Genomic DNA, 17,966 nt, shown 5'->3' on the forward strand with positions numbered 1-17,966 from the left:
AAGCAGTGATGGTGAAAATAATTAAGTTCTTTATCAGACACTATTCTTGATCCACAGGCATGTTTTTAAGTGCCATTCTAGATTATAAAGTAACAACACAAGTTGAGGATAAAGAGACCTTTATCAGGAAAAAATGGAATAGAAATGAAATGTAATTCAGTGGGGAAAAAATAGTGAACTAAGACTTAGGAAACCTCGGTGAGAGCTCTGGCTCTTCTACTAAATCTTTGAATGATTTGGGGCAGATTACTTCAACCTATCTGAACCTCAGTTTCCTTATATGTAAAATAAGGTGGCAGAACCAGCTCCTTCTATGTCCCTGGGTACATAAAAATAATACTCTAATAAGAAAATAAAGAAACCTTTTTTTCTTCAACTTGTTAGTGAAGACATAGTCTTTTGGAGAGAATGGGGACAGGGGAAGATAAATGAAAATTCACAGTACATCCTCAGAAATATTCAGGTAATCTTCATTGTGAAGTAACTTTGGAAAAACTATAACTAAGGAAATGGTTTTACCAAGTCCAGATGAGCTTATTCCACTGTTAGCCCTCTGAAGCCTTTTAAAAAATTTAGCCACTGGGTGGCAGTCGCATCCTAATGCTTCCCCACCAAAACATGACCTTGTCTTTGTGTAGGAAGATAGATATGTATGTCGAAAAACCATGCTTTTAAATAAGCAGCTGTAGACTCTCAGCGCCCACAGTAATGCACAGTTCCTCCCTCGCTATTCTTTACCTAAACATTGAAATAAAGGTAATTATAAATTAGGCTTTGAGTTATCCCTAATAATTAAAAATCATTGCTAAGCCATGCAGTGCCCAAGGAATGGACTAATTTGGTGTTTGAAGTTAATGAAGCCCTTTCATCTTTAGCCTACTCAGGACTTACCCCCTACCTTGTTATTGAGGGAAGAATGAAAATGTGAGCATTGAGTAGGTCTGGGAAATTAAAAAAAAATAAAATAAATTATTTTGCTTAGAAGAAATGGTCTAAGTTGCTTTTTTTAAACAATGAAAAAGATTTTTAAAAATTAAGTAATCAAATTAAGATTTTTAAAATCTGCTTTCTTCCTCTATTCATTCTCCTTCTCCCCACACATAAACATTCCTCATTCTAAAATTACTAAGAAATAGCTTATTACCTTATTCACTAATCTCTACTAGTCCCCGATTTCAAGGGATTTCCAGTTGGTTGCCAGAAATTTTTCAAAGAACAATTCAGGTAAACTTTTGCTAGAAGAGCACATTAGGATTGGTCATGCTTTTGAAGCCAAAAAAGAAAGGGGGAAAATGCAATTTCCTACATGATATTGGTCAAGCGCGCTCTCTCTCTTAATTGATACTACTCTTAATAATGAGGAGGAGGAAAGATTTCAGTTGACATTGCTCATTCCTGTGCTGTGTCAGTAGCTGTGGAAGTAAAATGTCACCACACGCCCATTCACCTTGGAACCCAAGAAGGCAGATGATACCCTTGACTTATTTCTAGTATCTATGGACTGATAGGATAAATAGATCTCAAGTGAGGGATTCCTACTCATCTAAATCAGAAAATAGATGAGTATGAAAGAAAACCAGAAGACGTTGCATCAGTTCATTAGTAAGAATAAGGAGATACCACTTTTTTTTTTAAAACCTTATATCTTCTGTCTTGGAACCAATACTAAATATTGGTTCCAAGACAGAAGAGCAGTTAAGCCTAGGCAATGGGTTAAGTGACTTGTCCAGGGACACACAGGTAGGAAGTGTCTGAGGTCAGATTTGAGCTCAGAATCTCCAGTTTCTGGGACTTGTTCTCTATCCAATGAGCTACCTAGTTGCCTTTCAGATACTACTTCTAATGCATGACCTCCTGGTTCTGTGCCCCCATCTCATAATGTAAATATTCTACCTCAATACCTGGTCTGGCTTTTCTAAATCCAAGCAAGACTGGCCAGTGACAAGACTACTAGCATAAATTTGGTCTCTGACTCTGATATGTTTAGGACTATTTTCAGTTACTGTCACCATAGAGGAATTGGAAGCAGCTGCTTTGATGACTGGCTAAAATGTTTTCATGCCTGTAGAATGATTTCTCACCTCTGCTCTTTCTTATGCTATTATATCTCAACTAGAGCAGAGCCATTTTCCTTCCCACAAATCTTATATTTTGCTGCTTTGCCTAGTGATGCGTCCAGATCTGATGACTAAAGAAGTGTGGTCTAACTCTAACCTGGAATTACTGGGAGTTAGTTTTTCATTCCCACTAATGACACTGTTATTGCCTTAGAGAATGAACACATGAATGCAATGGATCCTGGAAGAGAAAGGAAGCAATTTTGACTCCCTTGAAAATATACAGACCTTTTAGATGTATTGAATGACAAAAATCCATGCCATCTTCCCCCAGTGACTTTATGATAACACCATAATCTGACCATAGTTAGCTTAGATTCTTTTTTAACTTTCCCAATTATATGTTCAAACAATATTTTTAATATTTTTTTAAATGCTGAGTTCCAAATTCTCTTCCTTCTTCAGATTCTAATACTCCTTTTATAGGCCAGAAATTCTGAGCCTTTGAGAATTTCCAAGAGTGATTTGAGATAGTGTTCCCCTTCTTTTTGATACCTCTGTGATCTCTATGCTTGCTTCATGAATATTTTAAAAGCTTCTCAACATAGTCACCTAGTTTAAATGTTCTTTACCTACTTTTGCTAATATCACCTCTTTGCCAAACTGTATTCCAGCTTAAAAAAAAAAAGCTATTTCATTCCAGTGTGAGGTTGAATTCCTAGAGTATTTCATCTCCCTATGATAATCCAAAGATAACAACATGGGTTCATGGATGTTTTGGGGAGAATTGCTCTAGCCAACCACAAAGATTTCCATTGCTATCTTGGTTTCTGTATGATGCTGCCAACAATCCATCTGCTTTAGTTTTAACTTGATGGAATTAATAAAGAATTATCTTTTCTCTAGTCACTGGAGACCAAGGCGGTGTTCAAGAAAATAATATACCAAGTTTACATCTATTCCCTTTACTAGATGCCCAGAACCATGCCACCAATTCATCATTTGTTGTAATTTTTCAAATCTAGTATGACCAAGAATTCTTAGTCTGGGTTCAGATTTGCCTTTCTCCTCTTTCTGCTCTCAAAAAAAAATCTTAATCTAGCTAAAGGACAGTCTAAAGTCTCTAAAAATGAGCCCCTTGTCCATGAGTTTGCATTTAAGATATGATGGCATTTTTAGAGTCAACATCTTAATATTATGCCTGAAAAATAGAATATAATTAGTTGCCAGAACGTTAGGAAAAAGGAAATGACTACAATATAGAGAAAAGCAATATATAAACATAGACATGTATATATCTGGAGTAGGGTAGCTACACACACACACACACACACACACACATATATATATATATGTATATATATATATATATATATATATATATTTAAACCCTTAACTTCTGTGTATTGTCTCATAGGTGGAAGATTGGTAAGGGTGGGCAATGGGGGTCAAGTGACTTGCCCAGGGTCACACAGCTGGGAAGTGTCTGAGGCCAGATTTGAACCTAGGACCTCCCGTCTCTAGGCCTGACTCTCAATCCACTGAGCTACCCAGCTGCCCCTAGCTACATATATCTTTATCTCTCTTTCTATATATTTCTGAGATTGGTGGAAGTGTTGACATGTGATTTCATTAGTTCAGAGTATTCTTGGTGAAGAAATTCCCTCTACCAATACACTTTATATGATTGAAAACTTTGCGTCCTTGACAGATTAAATGACTTGCCTAAAGTCATTAAGCGAATCTGTGGCAAGAGTGAGGTGAACTCAGATTTTCCTGATTTCAAACCCAGTTCTTTTTCCACTGCATCATATTGCATTATATTCTTCTTCCAATCACATAATTTCCTATTATAATGCTCACTGTCTGCCAAAATAATTCCCTATAATAATGCTACAAGACAGGCGCAAAAAATTATTCATATTTTACAGTTGAAGAAACCAAGGCACAGGGAGTTGAAATGATTTTCCATAGTTCATACAGAACAAAACCTATGATTGCAAGCTGAAATGCCATACTCCCTGATTGAAATACAAATGATTTTCTAACTCAGGTTACCTTCTACTTATGTTTCCCTAAGCCTAAATCCTGCAATCTTGCATCTTTTTCATAACATTCTGACAACTCATTACATCCCATTTTTTTAAGCCTTCACATTCCATAAACTTTGGATCAGAGATTCTTAACCTGAGGTCCACAGACACCCAAAGGATCTCTGGATGGACTTTAAGGATTCTTTGATGGTGGATTTTTTAATTACATGCCTTTTCCCAATATAATCTGTATCCTTTTTTTATACTATATTTTTAAAAATTTCATGAAACTTTTAAAATGTTGTTCTGAGAAGTCCATAGGCTACATTGATTTGCCAAAAGGAGTCATGAGATGGGAGAGAAAGGAGAATAAATATTCATTTAGGACTTACTATGTGCTAGGCACACTCTTAAACATTTTTACAAATATTATTTGTTTCTGTGAGCTAAGTGCTATTATTATTCTCTTTTTATGTTTGAGTAAACCGGCAGACAGAGATTATTACTTGCCTAGGATCACATGACAAGTGTCTGAGGTCTAATTTGAACTTTGAGTCTTTCTGATTACATCTTCCAAATCCATTACACTATCTACTATGCCAACAGCTACCTCTTACATAGCATGATGTACAGAAAAGATTAAGGACCCCTGCTTTAGATGGATGTGGATCCATTCAGAAGTAGACTGCTAGGAAGTTTTATATGAGATAGTCCCCAAACCAAAGATAACTGTATACAATTTGCTTTCAACCCTTTGTGATATCTTAGAAGACAGTTTTGATGGATTTTATTATTAAGGCTACAATATTCTCATTTTAATTATGTGTGGACATTTTAATGAAAGTAGCCCACATCTGTGTATGAATGTTAGAGTCCCTAGCAGTCCTCTGGACACTTCAACAGCAAAGGTGTTCTCAAGTGATATTTTCCATGTGCGTGGATCCTGAACCAAATAATCTTCGAGCAGATCATAATTTCTCTTTGTAGGAAAATCTTTTCCCCTTCTAAATTAAATTATTATTACTTATAATATTCATATATTCATATCTAGTTAGTTATAATAATATCAATAAGTACCCTTCACATCAATCTATACCCTTCAGAATGATAACCAAATTGAGCATATCACTGGTTTCATGAATAGAATCTTCAATGTAAATTACTTACTGTCAGAACTTGGGGACTTTTTTTTTCTTCTCCTGAGTTTTGCTAATTAGGCAACGATCCTTGAAAGGCAAGGATTGTTTCACTTTTCTGTTTAGATTTCAATCCCTAGTACCTAGCCCAGTGCCTAACACATAGTGGACACTAAAAATAATTTAATTAATTAATTAGTTAGCCATTCAAATACAGTGTTCCATATGAACCATAGCTCCTCTCCCCACCTTATGTTTTCCAGTTTCTGCTTTCTATACTATATCTCTTAAACCCCAGAATTTTCCCAGTGGCGTTATGTGGCAGTAAATCATAGAACACTATGATCTCAGAAGAATTAAAATCACAATACTGTAGCTCAAAGAGCACTGGGATAACTAAGCTGACATATATTATCAACCATGACTCATTGTGAGATCTGAGTTTCTTTGTACTTCAAACCTGCAAATCTTCTGCAACTTGATCCTCACAAGAACAAGATCAGAGCATCATCCAAGCTTAAAGTTGAAGGAGTATTCCAAGTTCATCTTGCCCAAATATTGAATAAATCATTATTGTCTTTTACAATATCCCCAACAAGTTGTCATTCAACCTCTGCCTAAAGATCTTGAGTGACAGGGGCTTATAAACCCTGGAAACAGCCCAATTCCTCTAGCATATAGCTGTATTTCTTAGAAAGTTTTTACATCCTATTATGATGAACCAAGCTAGGTGACTAAGTTGCCTGAGAACTGGACTTGGAGTCAGGAAAACCTCAGTTGAAACCTGGCCTCAGACACTTAGTAGAAATATGACGGACAAGTCACTTAAACTCTGCCTCAGTCTCCTTATCTATAAAAGAGATAATAAAAAACCTCCCAGAGTTCTTGTGAGAATCAAATGAAGTAATATTTGTAAAATATTTTGTAAATCTTAAAGCACTACATAAATGCTAACTATTAGTAGTAGTGGTAGTTATAACACTTTGCCATTGAGCCTGTTTTCCACCTCTGAGTTTAAGCAGAACAAGTTTATTTCCTGCTATTTATGAAAACTTTTAAAATATTTGAAAATTATCATGCTACTTCTAAATCTTCTATTCTATTCTCCAAGTTAAATAACTCTAATTTATTTGACAGAATGATTTCTATCTCCCTGATATTTCTCCTTCCTCTGGACATGTTCCAGTGTGTTAATCCCTAATAAATGTGGTGCTCAGACTAAGCAAAGTCATTTAAATGTATTCTTACTTTAACCTCCCTAATTTTGGACCTTATACTTCTAGCAATTCAGAATGAGATTACATTAGCTCTTTTGGCTGCCACATCAAATTATTGTTGACTTATATTGAGTTTTCAGTTTACTAAAACCCCAAGGATATTGGCATTTCAATTGCTTTCCAATCCCATCTCCTCTCTCTGCCCAATCCCAGACATTCTCTGCTTATACAGAACGGACTGGTTTTTTTTTTCACTCAAAAGCATGACAGTACAATTACATTCAGATTTATTAAATTTCATTTTAATTTCAATTCTCTATTCCTGACTTTAGAGAATTTTTAAAATAAAAGGTCTGTCATCTTATTTGCTGTAACTCATTGCTTAATATCATCTGAAAATTCGAAATTATTCCATCTGTGTCTTTAAGTCATTGATGACAATGTTGAATAAAACATGGCCTAAGACAGAGCTCTAGGTCATTCCACCAGAGACAATCTCTCTCAAGGATGACATCAACCTATTATATAAACATCTTTTGGGTTGAGTTAATCAGTCATCATGGATCACAACATGCTCACATATGGAAAGTTATAATTTTGAATCATCAATTGTTCTACCAGTTCTCTCCTACATTGTCAAGGAAAGTATCAAGGACTAAGCATTGCTACAAATTGAGAATTGTTCACATGCTTTAAGATAATGATCATGTCTCATCCTAATCAGATTAATCATCCCCAGTTCCATCAACCTGTCCTCACATGACATGATATTGAGGATTTTCTCCATCTTGGTCAATCTCCTCTTGACACTACATTTTATCAACGCTCTTCCTAAAATAGAGCACAAATAGGATTGAAAACAATATTCCAGGGGGGCAGCTGGATAGCTCACTGGATTGAGAGCCAGGCCTAGAGACAGGAGGTCCTAGATTCAAATCTGATCTCAGTCACTTCCCAGCTGTGTGACCCTGGGCAGGTCACTTGACCGCCATTGTCTACCCTTACCACTATTCTTCCTTGGAGCCAATACACAGTATTGACTCCAAGATGGAAGGTAAGGGTTAAAAAAAAACAATATTCCAGGTATAGTGAAATAGTGATACACACAATCTGAGCATCTTCTTGGTCCTGGAGACTCTCTTAACAAAGTCTAAGATAAATTTAGTTTTCTGGCATTCATTTGATACTATGGATATATTGAATTTATAATCAACTAACTTCCCACTACCAGATCTTTTTTTAAAGTTTTTATTTTGAATATTTTCCCATAGTTACATATTTCATGTTCTTTCCCTCCCCCCAAACTCCCCTAACTTAGCTGACACGCAATTCCACTAAGTTCCACTACCAGATCTTGTCAGACATGCTATTTTCTTGCCAACCCTCCCTATCTTGAATAGCTGAAGTTGATTTTAAACCCAAACATAAGACTTTTTCTTTATTTCTGTTAAAACTTATTATCATTAGATTTAGCTCGATGTTCCAATTTGTCAACATTCTTTCAGATCTGACTCTATCATATAATTTGTGAACTTATTATTCATTCTATTTATTTTGCCAAAGCAATGATCAAACTTTTCATTAGTCCAGGACCAGGTGCATATTTCTGGGACCCTTTGCTAGAGATGAAACTATCCTGCTACTTCTCTTTGGGTCCTGTTTATTCAGACTGTTCTGAATTTGTCAGCCTACACTATACTACTAAATAGCTTAACCCACATCTTTCTTGTCTATAAGAATGTGAGAAAGTGCCAAATGTTTTATTAAAATCTTCTTAAGCTGTATGACATTTTCCTAATCTTCCAGTAAATTGGTTATAAGAGGAAATGAGGTTAGCCAGGCATGTCCAAGCTAGCTCTTTGTGATCACTGATTCCTTTTCTAAATGTTTATTGACAGTCTCTTTAATAAAACATTCCAGAATTTCCCAGGAATCAAAGCTAAGTTCACCAGCATATGATTTATAGAGTCTACTTATTTCCTTTTTCAGAAAATTGGGACATTTACATTACATTTAACCTGCAGCAACACCCTCATCCTTCAGACACTTTCAGAGATCATGAATGGTGACTCCACAATTACATCTGCAAGTTCTTTCACTTTATCTGGATTTAGTCACCTCAACTTATCAATAGCAGCTTTATGCTTTTACTATCATCTCACTTGGATTTCAAGTCACTATCTTTTTTCATTTTTATTCATTCTTTTTTGATCAAAATACGTTCTTTAGTAAAGAAACAGAAACATAATAAGCTTTGAGTAGCTATGCCTTCTTTCCCTCATCTGTTGTAATTATCACATCTAATACCTCTGTCGATCTTCCACTCTAGAGTTTTCATTTTTCTTTTCAGCTCATTAACAATTTGAGAGGTGCATCTAAATTCCTTTCACTTGCCTTACCACTTCCTTATCGTTTCGTTTAAATTATCTTTTTTGTTATCTCGACTTTTTTCTTGGGTCTTTCTTTTTATTATTGAGTGCAAATGCCCACTCTTCAAAATTCAATCTCCAGATGACAACACAGTCCCTACATCTTTTGTATCCTCTTTCTCACAATTATCTTTTCCTTTTCATCCAGTCTTCTCTGACCATCAACTGGTGTCATTCCAACAAATAGACTAGAAATGTTCTACAAGACTCTAAATTATACCTGAATTATACTAATAATAATGGAATGAGGAACTATATTTGACATTTCAGTATCACAATAAACTCCCAGGTGAGGAAACTCCATCTACCAATGCAACTTCCCAGCAACTTATACTCCTAGAGAATATCTAGAGCACAAGGAAATTAAATGATCTGGCCAGTATGATATGCAGAGTTTGCATCAGATATGAAACTTGAATATGGGTCTTCTGGATTTCAAGACAAGCTCTTTCTCTTTTACATCCTGATGCCTTTATATCACCATTGTCATCATTGTCATTATCATCATGGACGACTCTATAGTACTTTGACAATTACAGAGTGTTTGCTTCACTACCCATGAAGTAGGATATATAAGTATTATCATTCCCATCTTATGGATCTAGCTGCAGAGCATAAATAAAATCACACAGTTCCAGAGGTTGGATTTAAACCCAAGGTTCTGGATTGAATTCAAGGATCTTTCCACTAGCACATCACAATTCTAAAATAAGTTACATATGAAAATCAATAAATTATATTTGGTTGCTTTATCTTTAGAAATCCATTATTAGGAGGCTTATGCTGCTTTTTCTTTGTTTCATATCTTCAAGGAAGTTAGTCAACATCATTGCTTTATTTTCCATGGAAGGTAACTTTCAGTCATCAATATTATTTGCCACTATACATCCAAACAACCACTTGAAAACTTGCAAAACAAAAAAAAATAGATTTTGTTTTTGTTTTGTTTAAATTTACTCAGTGATAATAGTTCACACATATGCTCTGAGTTCAGGTGCCAAAAAAATGTTGGATAAATTCCAGGTTCTATGAACATGATATTGGTGAATTTCTAGTATTGGTTTCCATGTTATTACAAGATGGTATATTAGATTTGAGAATTACTTATATAAAATGAGTGAAAGCACTAGATCTTATTCCCAAATATTCTACTTGTGCTTCCCTTGACTTTGTTATTACAGTCCTATGTGTTACTATTTTATATTATGCTTTAGAGAAAGAACCAAAGTAGCTGTATTAGATTTCCATTTCCAGATACAATTTATTCATCCTTTTAATTGCTGAAGAATATAGAATATTAGAGGTATATGCATTTGAAGAATTCTCAAAACTTTGCTAAATTAAGAATGCCAAAATACTATTTTTCTATATAATATATATTAGAAATACCTAACTTTGTTTTACAGAGGCAGAGTACATTAGTGATCATCTTGATTCTCAAATTAGTTCTGATCTCATATTTCTTTTTCTACTATTAGATATCTGGAATATCTACTTGTCAACATATTTCATGAAAGAGAGGAATTGAACCAGGAAAGCAGAACACTAGAACTGAGATCATTTCTTAAGTGTTTTATACTGTGAATTAGTTGATTTCTGTTTATCTTTTTCTAGTAGATTGTAGAAACAGGTTGAACCTGGTAAATCTTGATTTGAACCCACACTTAAGGATTCTCTCTTTTCTTTTTTGGTATCCCATCATCATGCAGGTACAATGGTGGGTGACCATACCCGTTTAGAGTTCCATAATATTGAAACAGGAATCATGACAGAGAAGCGCTACATCTCAGTTATTCCTTCCAGTTTCATTGGCCACCTACAGAGCCTCATGTTTAATGGACTCCTCTACATTGACTTGTGCAAGAATGGTGACATTGACTACTGTGAGCTAAAGGCCCGTTTTGGCTTGAGAAATATCATCGCTGATCCTGTCACTTTCAAGACCAAGAGCAGCTACCTGAGCCTGGCTACTCTCCAGGCCTATACCTCCATGCACCTCTTCTTCCAGTTTAAGACCACCTCAGCTGATGGCTTCATCCTCTTCAACAGTGGGGATGGCAATGATTTTATTGCAGTTGAACTAGTGAAAGGGTAAGTTCTTGACCATCATAGGTTTCATGTTTTAAATAGAAAGCATTGAACCAAATATGGGCATTAAAAGATATCTCTTTTGATAATGCTTTTCATTACTGTTTTTTATCAACCATTGAATCTATTAAGTTCCAACTAGGTGGTAGATACTCTGCTAGAAGCTGGGGCACAAAGGAAAAAAAATATTTTCCCTCACAAAACTTCCATTCTATCTGTGATTACTTTTGTATAGTGAAATGCTTAGGTATGAAAAAGGGAGGCTATTCATATGTATATTTTTCAAATTTAACATTAATTTAATACAAGTAGGACCTGCTCTTATAATACAATATTCACTAGAAACCACATTAAAAGTGTGTTTTTGCATTCCTTTATTCAAAAATGTTGAATGCACAGGCTGTTATGGAAAAAAGTGAAATCAAATCCATCTCATCTTTTTTTAAAAAAAAATATGAATGGCCACTACTGAATATATGACTCAGACACAGAAACCAATTAATACTTGCCTAGGGAAAAAGGCAGGCCAACCTCTGAGACCTGGAGAGAAAAATAAAGGGGGTCACCCTGGAGTAAAACCTGTGATGGGAATTGTGCTAAGGGGTATTTCAAGTTAGATATTGCCTTGTCCCTAGTGCTCTTTGCTAATTTTTATCCCCAACTTCCCCCACTTCTAATCCTTTCTTGCTGTAATTCCCCTTGAGTCTACAAGACCATCACCAATGATTTGGATTTGGGAGATTGGGGGTCCATTATCCTGTTTGTCATATTAGTAGAGTAGGGAAGAGGAAATCAACCATTCCACCACAGGGGTGGGCAGAGATTGCTTATGCTGTGACCCAGGATACCTTACCCATAGAAATATACTTATATGTGGTGGTTGAGTTCCATGATAATTTTGTTCTGCTAAGTATATTGCAAATTAAATAGCCATTTGTGGGTTAGGTTGGGAGCCTGTCATGTATATGATATTGTTTCTGTAGAGAAAATGCATTCTTAGCTCCAATCAATGCAATTCTAGAATATAATCAGTAAATGGGGGACTGCCTCTCTTGGTCATAATTAAGAATCATTGCGAGTCTGGACAAGGAAACTTGGAAGCAGTGAAAATCAAGTCAAAAATCCCAATTCAAAAATCTACCTTTGATGTCCAGTGTGGTAGGGAGGTGACTGTAGGGTCTTGAAGACTACACCAGTAGAACACAAACTCTATCAACTTCTGTCATTCTGGAAAAACTTCAAGGATAGTCCTGGAAACATACTGAGTCTTCCTTCTGAGGACTAGCCTGGCTAATAGAGAGGCACATCAACATTAGACTGGCTCCTTAGTGATGAACTCTTTGACATGGCAAATCATAAAATAAATCTGCATTTTATTTCTGTGATTTGTAAAATAATAATAATAATAATAAGTAATTAGCATTTATATAGCTCTTTAAGGTTTGCAAAGCACTTAACTTATGCTATTTAATCCTCACAAACATCCATAGTGCTAGGTGTTATTAGTCCCATTTGACAGATGAGAAAACTGCATTACACAACAATTTAAGTGACTTGCCTAGATGCTCTCAGCTACGTGTCTAGGGCAAGATCTAACCTCGGATCCTCTCGACCCCATGTCTAACATTTTGTATTTGACACCGCCTTTTATGATAAACCCTAATATCTTGAAATATAGTATTTCTAATGATTGTCAAGTATTTTAGAAGTGAAAGACTATAAGTTAATACTCTATTAATATGAATTACAGAAGATCAAGTCATTAATTTGCATTGAGATATTGAAAGACCTTCTTCTAGTGATAGAGAATATTGCTTATATAATAATGTTAGTGTTCCCACTACATAAACTTAAGAAATAACCTATGGCTATGGATATGATTGTACATATATAAAGTATTTTGTATAGCATTATTTTTTATCATTTATGTTGTGATAAGCATATGCATATTTATGTAAACATATTTTAAATTACTCTGACCATCAGCATTTTTTCAATTGATATTTTGTGTGTGTGCATACTATTCACAGGTATATACACTATGTCTTTGACCTTGGAAACGGTCCCAATGTTATCAAGGGCAACAGTGACCGACCACTGAATGATAACCAATGGCATAATGTTGTCATTACTCGGGACAACAGTAATACTCACAGCCTAAAGGTGGACACCAAGGTGGTCACTCAGGTTATCAATGGTGCCAAGAATCTGGATCTGAAAGGTAAACTCTTTAAAGAAACATGGCCTTCTTAGATTTTTTAAATTGTTTTTACCCATTTTCAAAGGAAGTAGAGAAATGAAGTAAATTTGTCAAGTCGAGAGTAATACAACTATATTGAATTTTCACTCCAAAGTTCAGTTCTTTCTTTTTGCTATTTGGCTATAGCTTAAAAGTTGCTTTTATTATTGTGGTTATATGAGCATGTATGTTCTGCAAATCCTTCAACATCTATCAGTGTGGATTATTAGACTGGTAACCTTTCAATAAAAATAATTCTATAAGTCAGAATTTAGGGATAGTAACAGCTTTATGTACATATTTACTTGAAAAGTTTTAGCAATATTAAATATCCAGAATTAGTTCAAAAAAGTTAAAAGATTAGACACCTGGATTTCTGTCTCTCATCTCCCCTATCCCATTTTCTTTTCAGGTGACCTTTACATGGCTGGTCTTGCCCAAGGCATGTATAGCAACCTCCCGAAGCTTGTGGCCTCACGGGATGGTTTTCAAGGCTGCCTAGCATCTGTGGACTTGAATGGACGCCTGCCAGATCTGATCAATGATGCTCTTCATAGGAGTGGCCAGATCGAGCGTGGATGTGAAGGTACCATCTTTTTTAGCTACACTTTGGTCCCAAGCATCAGCCTCCTTGCTGCCTCTGCTGATGCCTCTTTCTTCTGTTCCCTCTCTTCTTTTTAACTTTTTTTGTCAGCCCCTCAAGTCTCATCATCATCAACATATTCATGCCAATGGTTGGGTTTATCTATGACATGCCAAAAATTCCATATAGATGCAATGAGCAAATGTCTTCTATAGCATTGCATCCTTGCCTACAAAGGACCTTCCCTGGCATCAACATCATAGTACCCATTCCTTCTACCTTCAATTCCAGAATAACTTAAAGGACAGGAGCATTACACTTACAATGAATTATTCAGTACAAATCTGGGGGTGGGATGGAATGAAAAAGATACAGACTAGTGACTTATCAGCTATAGCCACATTGCAAGGAAACTTCAAGTATATCTATGTGTACAGCATAGAAATAACTCATGTGTCTGTTTCCCAAAAGCGATCCATCTTGTGGCCTTTCTGAGGGTTGCACAATTATTGTTAACAGTTTGATTTTCTTTAGAAAGAGTATTGGTATTAATTCTTAGAATATTAACAATGGTTCTTAAGCCTTTTGCAATGGCAGAACTCTTCAGTTGTGAGCAAAATTTCAGAAGGACATACTCTCCTTTCAGACAGACAATCCAATAATATCATATTATGCATTAGTGGAAATGTTCAATGACTAATTCTAGATTAAGACAGCACCTTTTTTGCTTACATAATTAATGCTGGTCAATCTCTAGTATTTTTCTACATTGGCTAAACTCATACATTTTATGAAACTGATAAGACACCAAAAAGTAGTATCTTTTTGTGTGTTTATGTTCCATTACTTTTGTTGTTGTTGTTGTTGTTGTTGGGGGGAGCCCTCGAAGTATTTTATAGATTGTTTTGGTTTATATAGTACAGGTTTAGAAATACTGTTCTACCAGATTTCATTAGATTCTGGGTCTCCAGTAGCAAAAAGGAAAGTTTTCACGTAGGCTACAAGTCAAAGTGAGCAAATCTCCATAAGTTATCAGGATCTCAAAATTCACTTATAATGGTTGAGCCTCATATTCCATTATTTGTGCTAGCAATATTTTCTTATGAGTCTCATTAATTTGCCTTGTCAAAATGTTATGTTCCATTTCCCCCTTAGTACTCAATTCAACACATGCCCCCATCCCTGCTCTGTTCACTAGGCTCACCCATGTCCATCAAATGCAATTTACAAGATTTCCTGGCCATATCTCAATCTGGTTTTGATTGCATACGCTATTTCCTGTCTCTTAAAATTCAGTTCCGGAATTCTGGGAAGATGGCGGCTTAGAGCAAAATTCAGTTTCCTTTATTCCTCAAATAAAAAGTTAGAGCATCCTTTCTCCCCATTCTGTTGTTTTCTTTCTCTATATTTTGTTGATAAATTCTTTTGATCATACAGGAGTAGAAGGAACAAGGTGGAGAAGATTGTAATTTGATTTTTTTTCTGCCATTGCTTGACTTCCCTTTGTCCTTTAAATTGCAGTCTGTATGCTAAGAAATTTTCTTTTTCATGGTGCCCCCTACACCTTTTCCAACTCAAACAGAATAACTTTATTGTGAACTCCGCCTATACCACAGAGAGAGTCAGCATTTAGAGTTTGGTGCTTGACCTGAAGTGTTGATTCATGTAACAAGATTGAATTTCCAAAGATAAGTAGTTACAATGATGCTGGTCTAAAACAGATAATTGAATCAAAAGAGATAATGGGTTTAAAAATATTATTCAAGTGCATGTCACTATAAAATACAAATCATTATCAGTATTTCAGATTAGAAGCAGTGCAAACTCAAGTTTAAAAATAATTAAAATATCAAAACAAAATACAAAGAAATAAACCTTAATTTCCTATTTGAAAGTGTTTTTAAGATTGTATGTGAATGTTAAACAAAAACTTTTATATAGGTAATTTAAAAAAAAGCTATCTTAAATAAAGGTAATTGGGTGTCATATACACTTTAAAAATGAACAACAAAATTGAAAACTTGGAAGAACAAATTTATTTCACTAGGAAAGACTGAATCCCACTATACAACTTGGTATGCAGTTTGGTGTGATTCATGAAATGAATTATGGTGGGTTCTGACCTTCCTCTTGAGTATGAGTGATTGTTCAAAGCTGGATATGATGACTTGATGGATCAACTCCATGGCAAGCCCTATGGGTCTAATAATATTGCACTCTATTGCCATGGAGATAATTATGATAGTTACATGTTAAGCATTATAACCTCCCTACTAGATGGGCCAAAGTGGCAGATGAGTTCTGAGGGAAGAAGGTCCTTGTTTATTATATACAAATGGCTAGGGTAATTAGCCTAAATGGCCAGGAACAGAATGCCTGAAAAGTGAATTAGGTCATGAATTGATCTCTTTGGAACTATGCACCATTTTGAACAAGCCCCAGTGAGAGTTCCCAGGTGTTTCCATGAATTTGTGAAATAGAACTACTATGTGCAAAGGGGAAAAGGAAAGCCACCCTTTGACCCTCACTATGCATTTGTGTATACACACACACACACACACACACACACACACACACACACACACACATGAGAATCTAAAAAGAGGGATTATTTTCAACTTGTGTTTTCAAGTTATGTAATTTGCACAATAACCTCAGAAAGGTTTTTAGATGCTAACTTTTTGGGAACCATAAATGGCACACAATTTTTTTAAATAGTGCCCATTTACAGAACAAGAAAAGGAATAAGGAGAGAATTTCATTGCTTCTAGATAAATCCTATATCTCTTCATAAGTCAAGTCAAAAGTGAATGTATTTTGCCCCTCATCCTTATAGAGCAAATGGAGCAAATCAGGCCAAATATTTTTATCACATCCATTGGTAATGACCCCTCATTGCTTTTGTGACACCAGACAAGTCACCCTCCCAGGGCCTCAGTTTCTTCATTTGGAGAATGAGGTTGGTGGACTAAAGGACCTCTGAGAGTCTTTCTGGCTTTTGGGAACCTGAATTAGAATCCTGTGGTCTTAATGGAATATTGAACTCTTTAATTCATAGTGAAAGGAACTGTTTTTTCCCTTACTGTCTGATTCACTAATGAATATGAGGACCTCAGTGTAAAGTATGTTTTATCATGAAAAAAAATCAAGTTTTCTTTAGCATATAGCTCTCTTTAATTGGAATGGATACAGGGCATCAACCACATGCCATCTCTCCCCAATCTCCCCCTTTAATCACTGAGGTTGGATTTTTATTTTATATCTCTAATGACTATTTTCCTGAGGGCTTAGGCACCTTTATAGCTTTGCTGGAAAGACCAAGGATTGAATGAATCATAATTGTTTCCCCACAGTAGCAGATGGATTTTTAAAATGATAATGTACAATCATTGGTTGGGGAGGTGGGAGGTGGGAGAAAGTTGACTTGGTAATTCTGAAGGCAAAATAAGACAAAATGAAGAGATTTTGGTTTGGGCCTACTAATTCTGTAGCAGCAATCCTATTTGTGTTTCTTAAAAATATCCCTGAAGGAAAAATACTAGATTTGTTTAGTGTTCTCAACTCCCTTTGTGTCAAAGGCCAAATAATCTTTTGAGTTAATCACAATCTTCTTTGGTATCATTTGTGGAAGGGGCCAATGTGTGTTCCTTAAGTGGATGCTTCATATTTAACTTTTCAATGTTCAGAATTTTGTATACTTTGATTTCCTCACATATACCTTTTGCTGCCTTGCCATGAAATTCTCTTTTTTTAATTTCTCTTTGCTTCGCCTGGTTGCTTGAAAACCATTTACTCTTTCTATTTTGGAATTGATTTTGTGAATGTGAAAAGATTCTTGTTGCCCATTGCTTATGCTTTGCTAGGTTTGGTTTTGCACTACTCTTGCTTGCCTATTTTGGGCACCATCTTGGTTCTTACCAAACCCTTGATCATCAGTTTGTCTTTGAGTTCATTACTCCATGCTGTCTTTGTTCCACTTGTGTACCACCTGTATGCTTATTGATTGTATGACCTGGCTTTGTTTGTTATGCAAATCACTTTTCTTTTTGTGTAATGTTACCCTGGTTTAATCTGCCTCTTACTAACCTCTGGTTATTGTTTTCGCTTTTTTTTTTTTTTCTGTTCTTTTGCTAACAAAGTTGCGTTGACCAAAGCTGACCTGCAAGGTAGAGAAGGTTCTTGTT

General features: G+C 35.5%; 1 protein-coding gene across 5 annotated transcripts in view; it reads left to right on the forward strand.

Moving 5' to 3' along the window:
* Nucleotides 1-17,966, forward strand: part of NRXN3 (neurexin 3) — a 2,038,283-nt gene that overhangs the window by 939,802 nt on the left and 1,080,515 nt on the right. For all 5 annotated transcript variants that reach the window (XM_044664970.1, XM_044664971.1, XM_044664967.1 and 2 more), the window contains 3 exons: nt 10,582-10,963; nt 12,991-13,181; nt 13,612-13,785. In XM_044664970.1, the coding sequence (XP_044520905.1) occupies nt 10,582-10,963; nt 12,991-13,181; nt 13,612-13,785 (747 nt within the window). The remainder of the gene's footprint in view (nt 1-10,581; nt 10,964-12,990; nt 13,182-13,611; nt 13,786-17,966) is intronic.

Source organism: Gracilinanus agilis, chromosome 2 (assembly GCF_016433145.1).
Source record: "Gracilinanus agilis isolate LMUSP501 chromosome 2, AgileGrace, whole genome shotgun sequence".
In the NCBI taxonomy this organism is placed as follows: Eukaryota; Metazoa; Chordata; class Mammalia; order Didelphimorphia; family Didelphidae; genus Gracilinanus; species Gracilinanus agilis.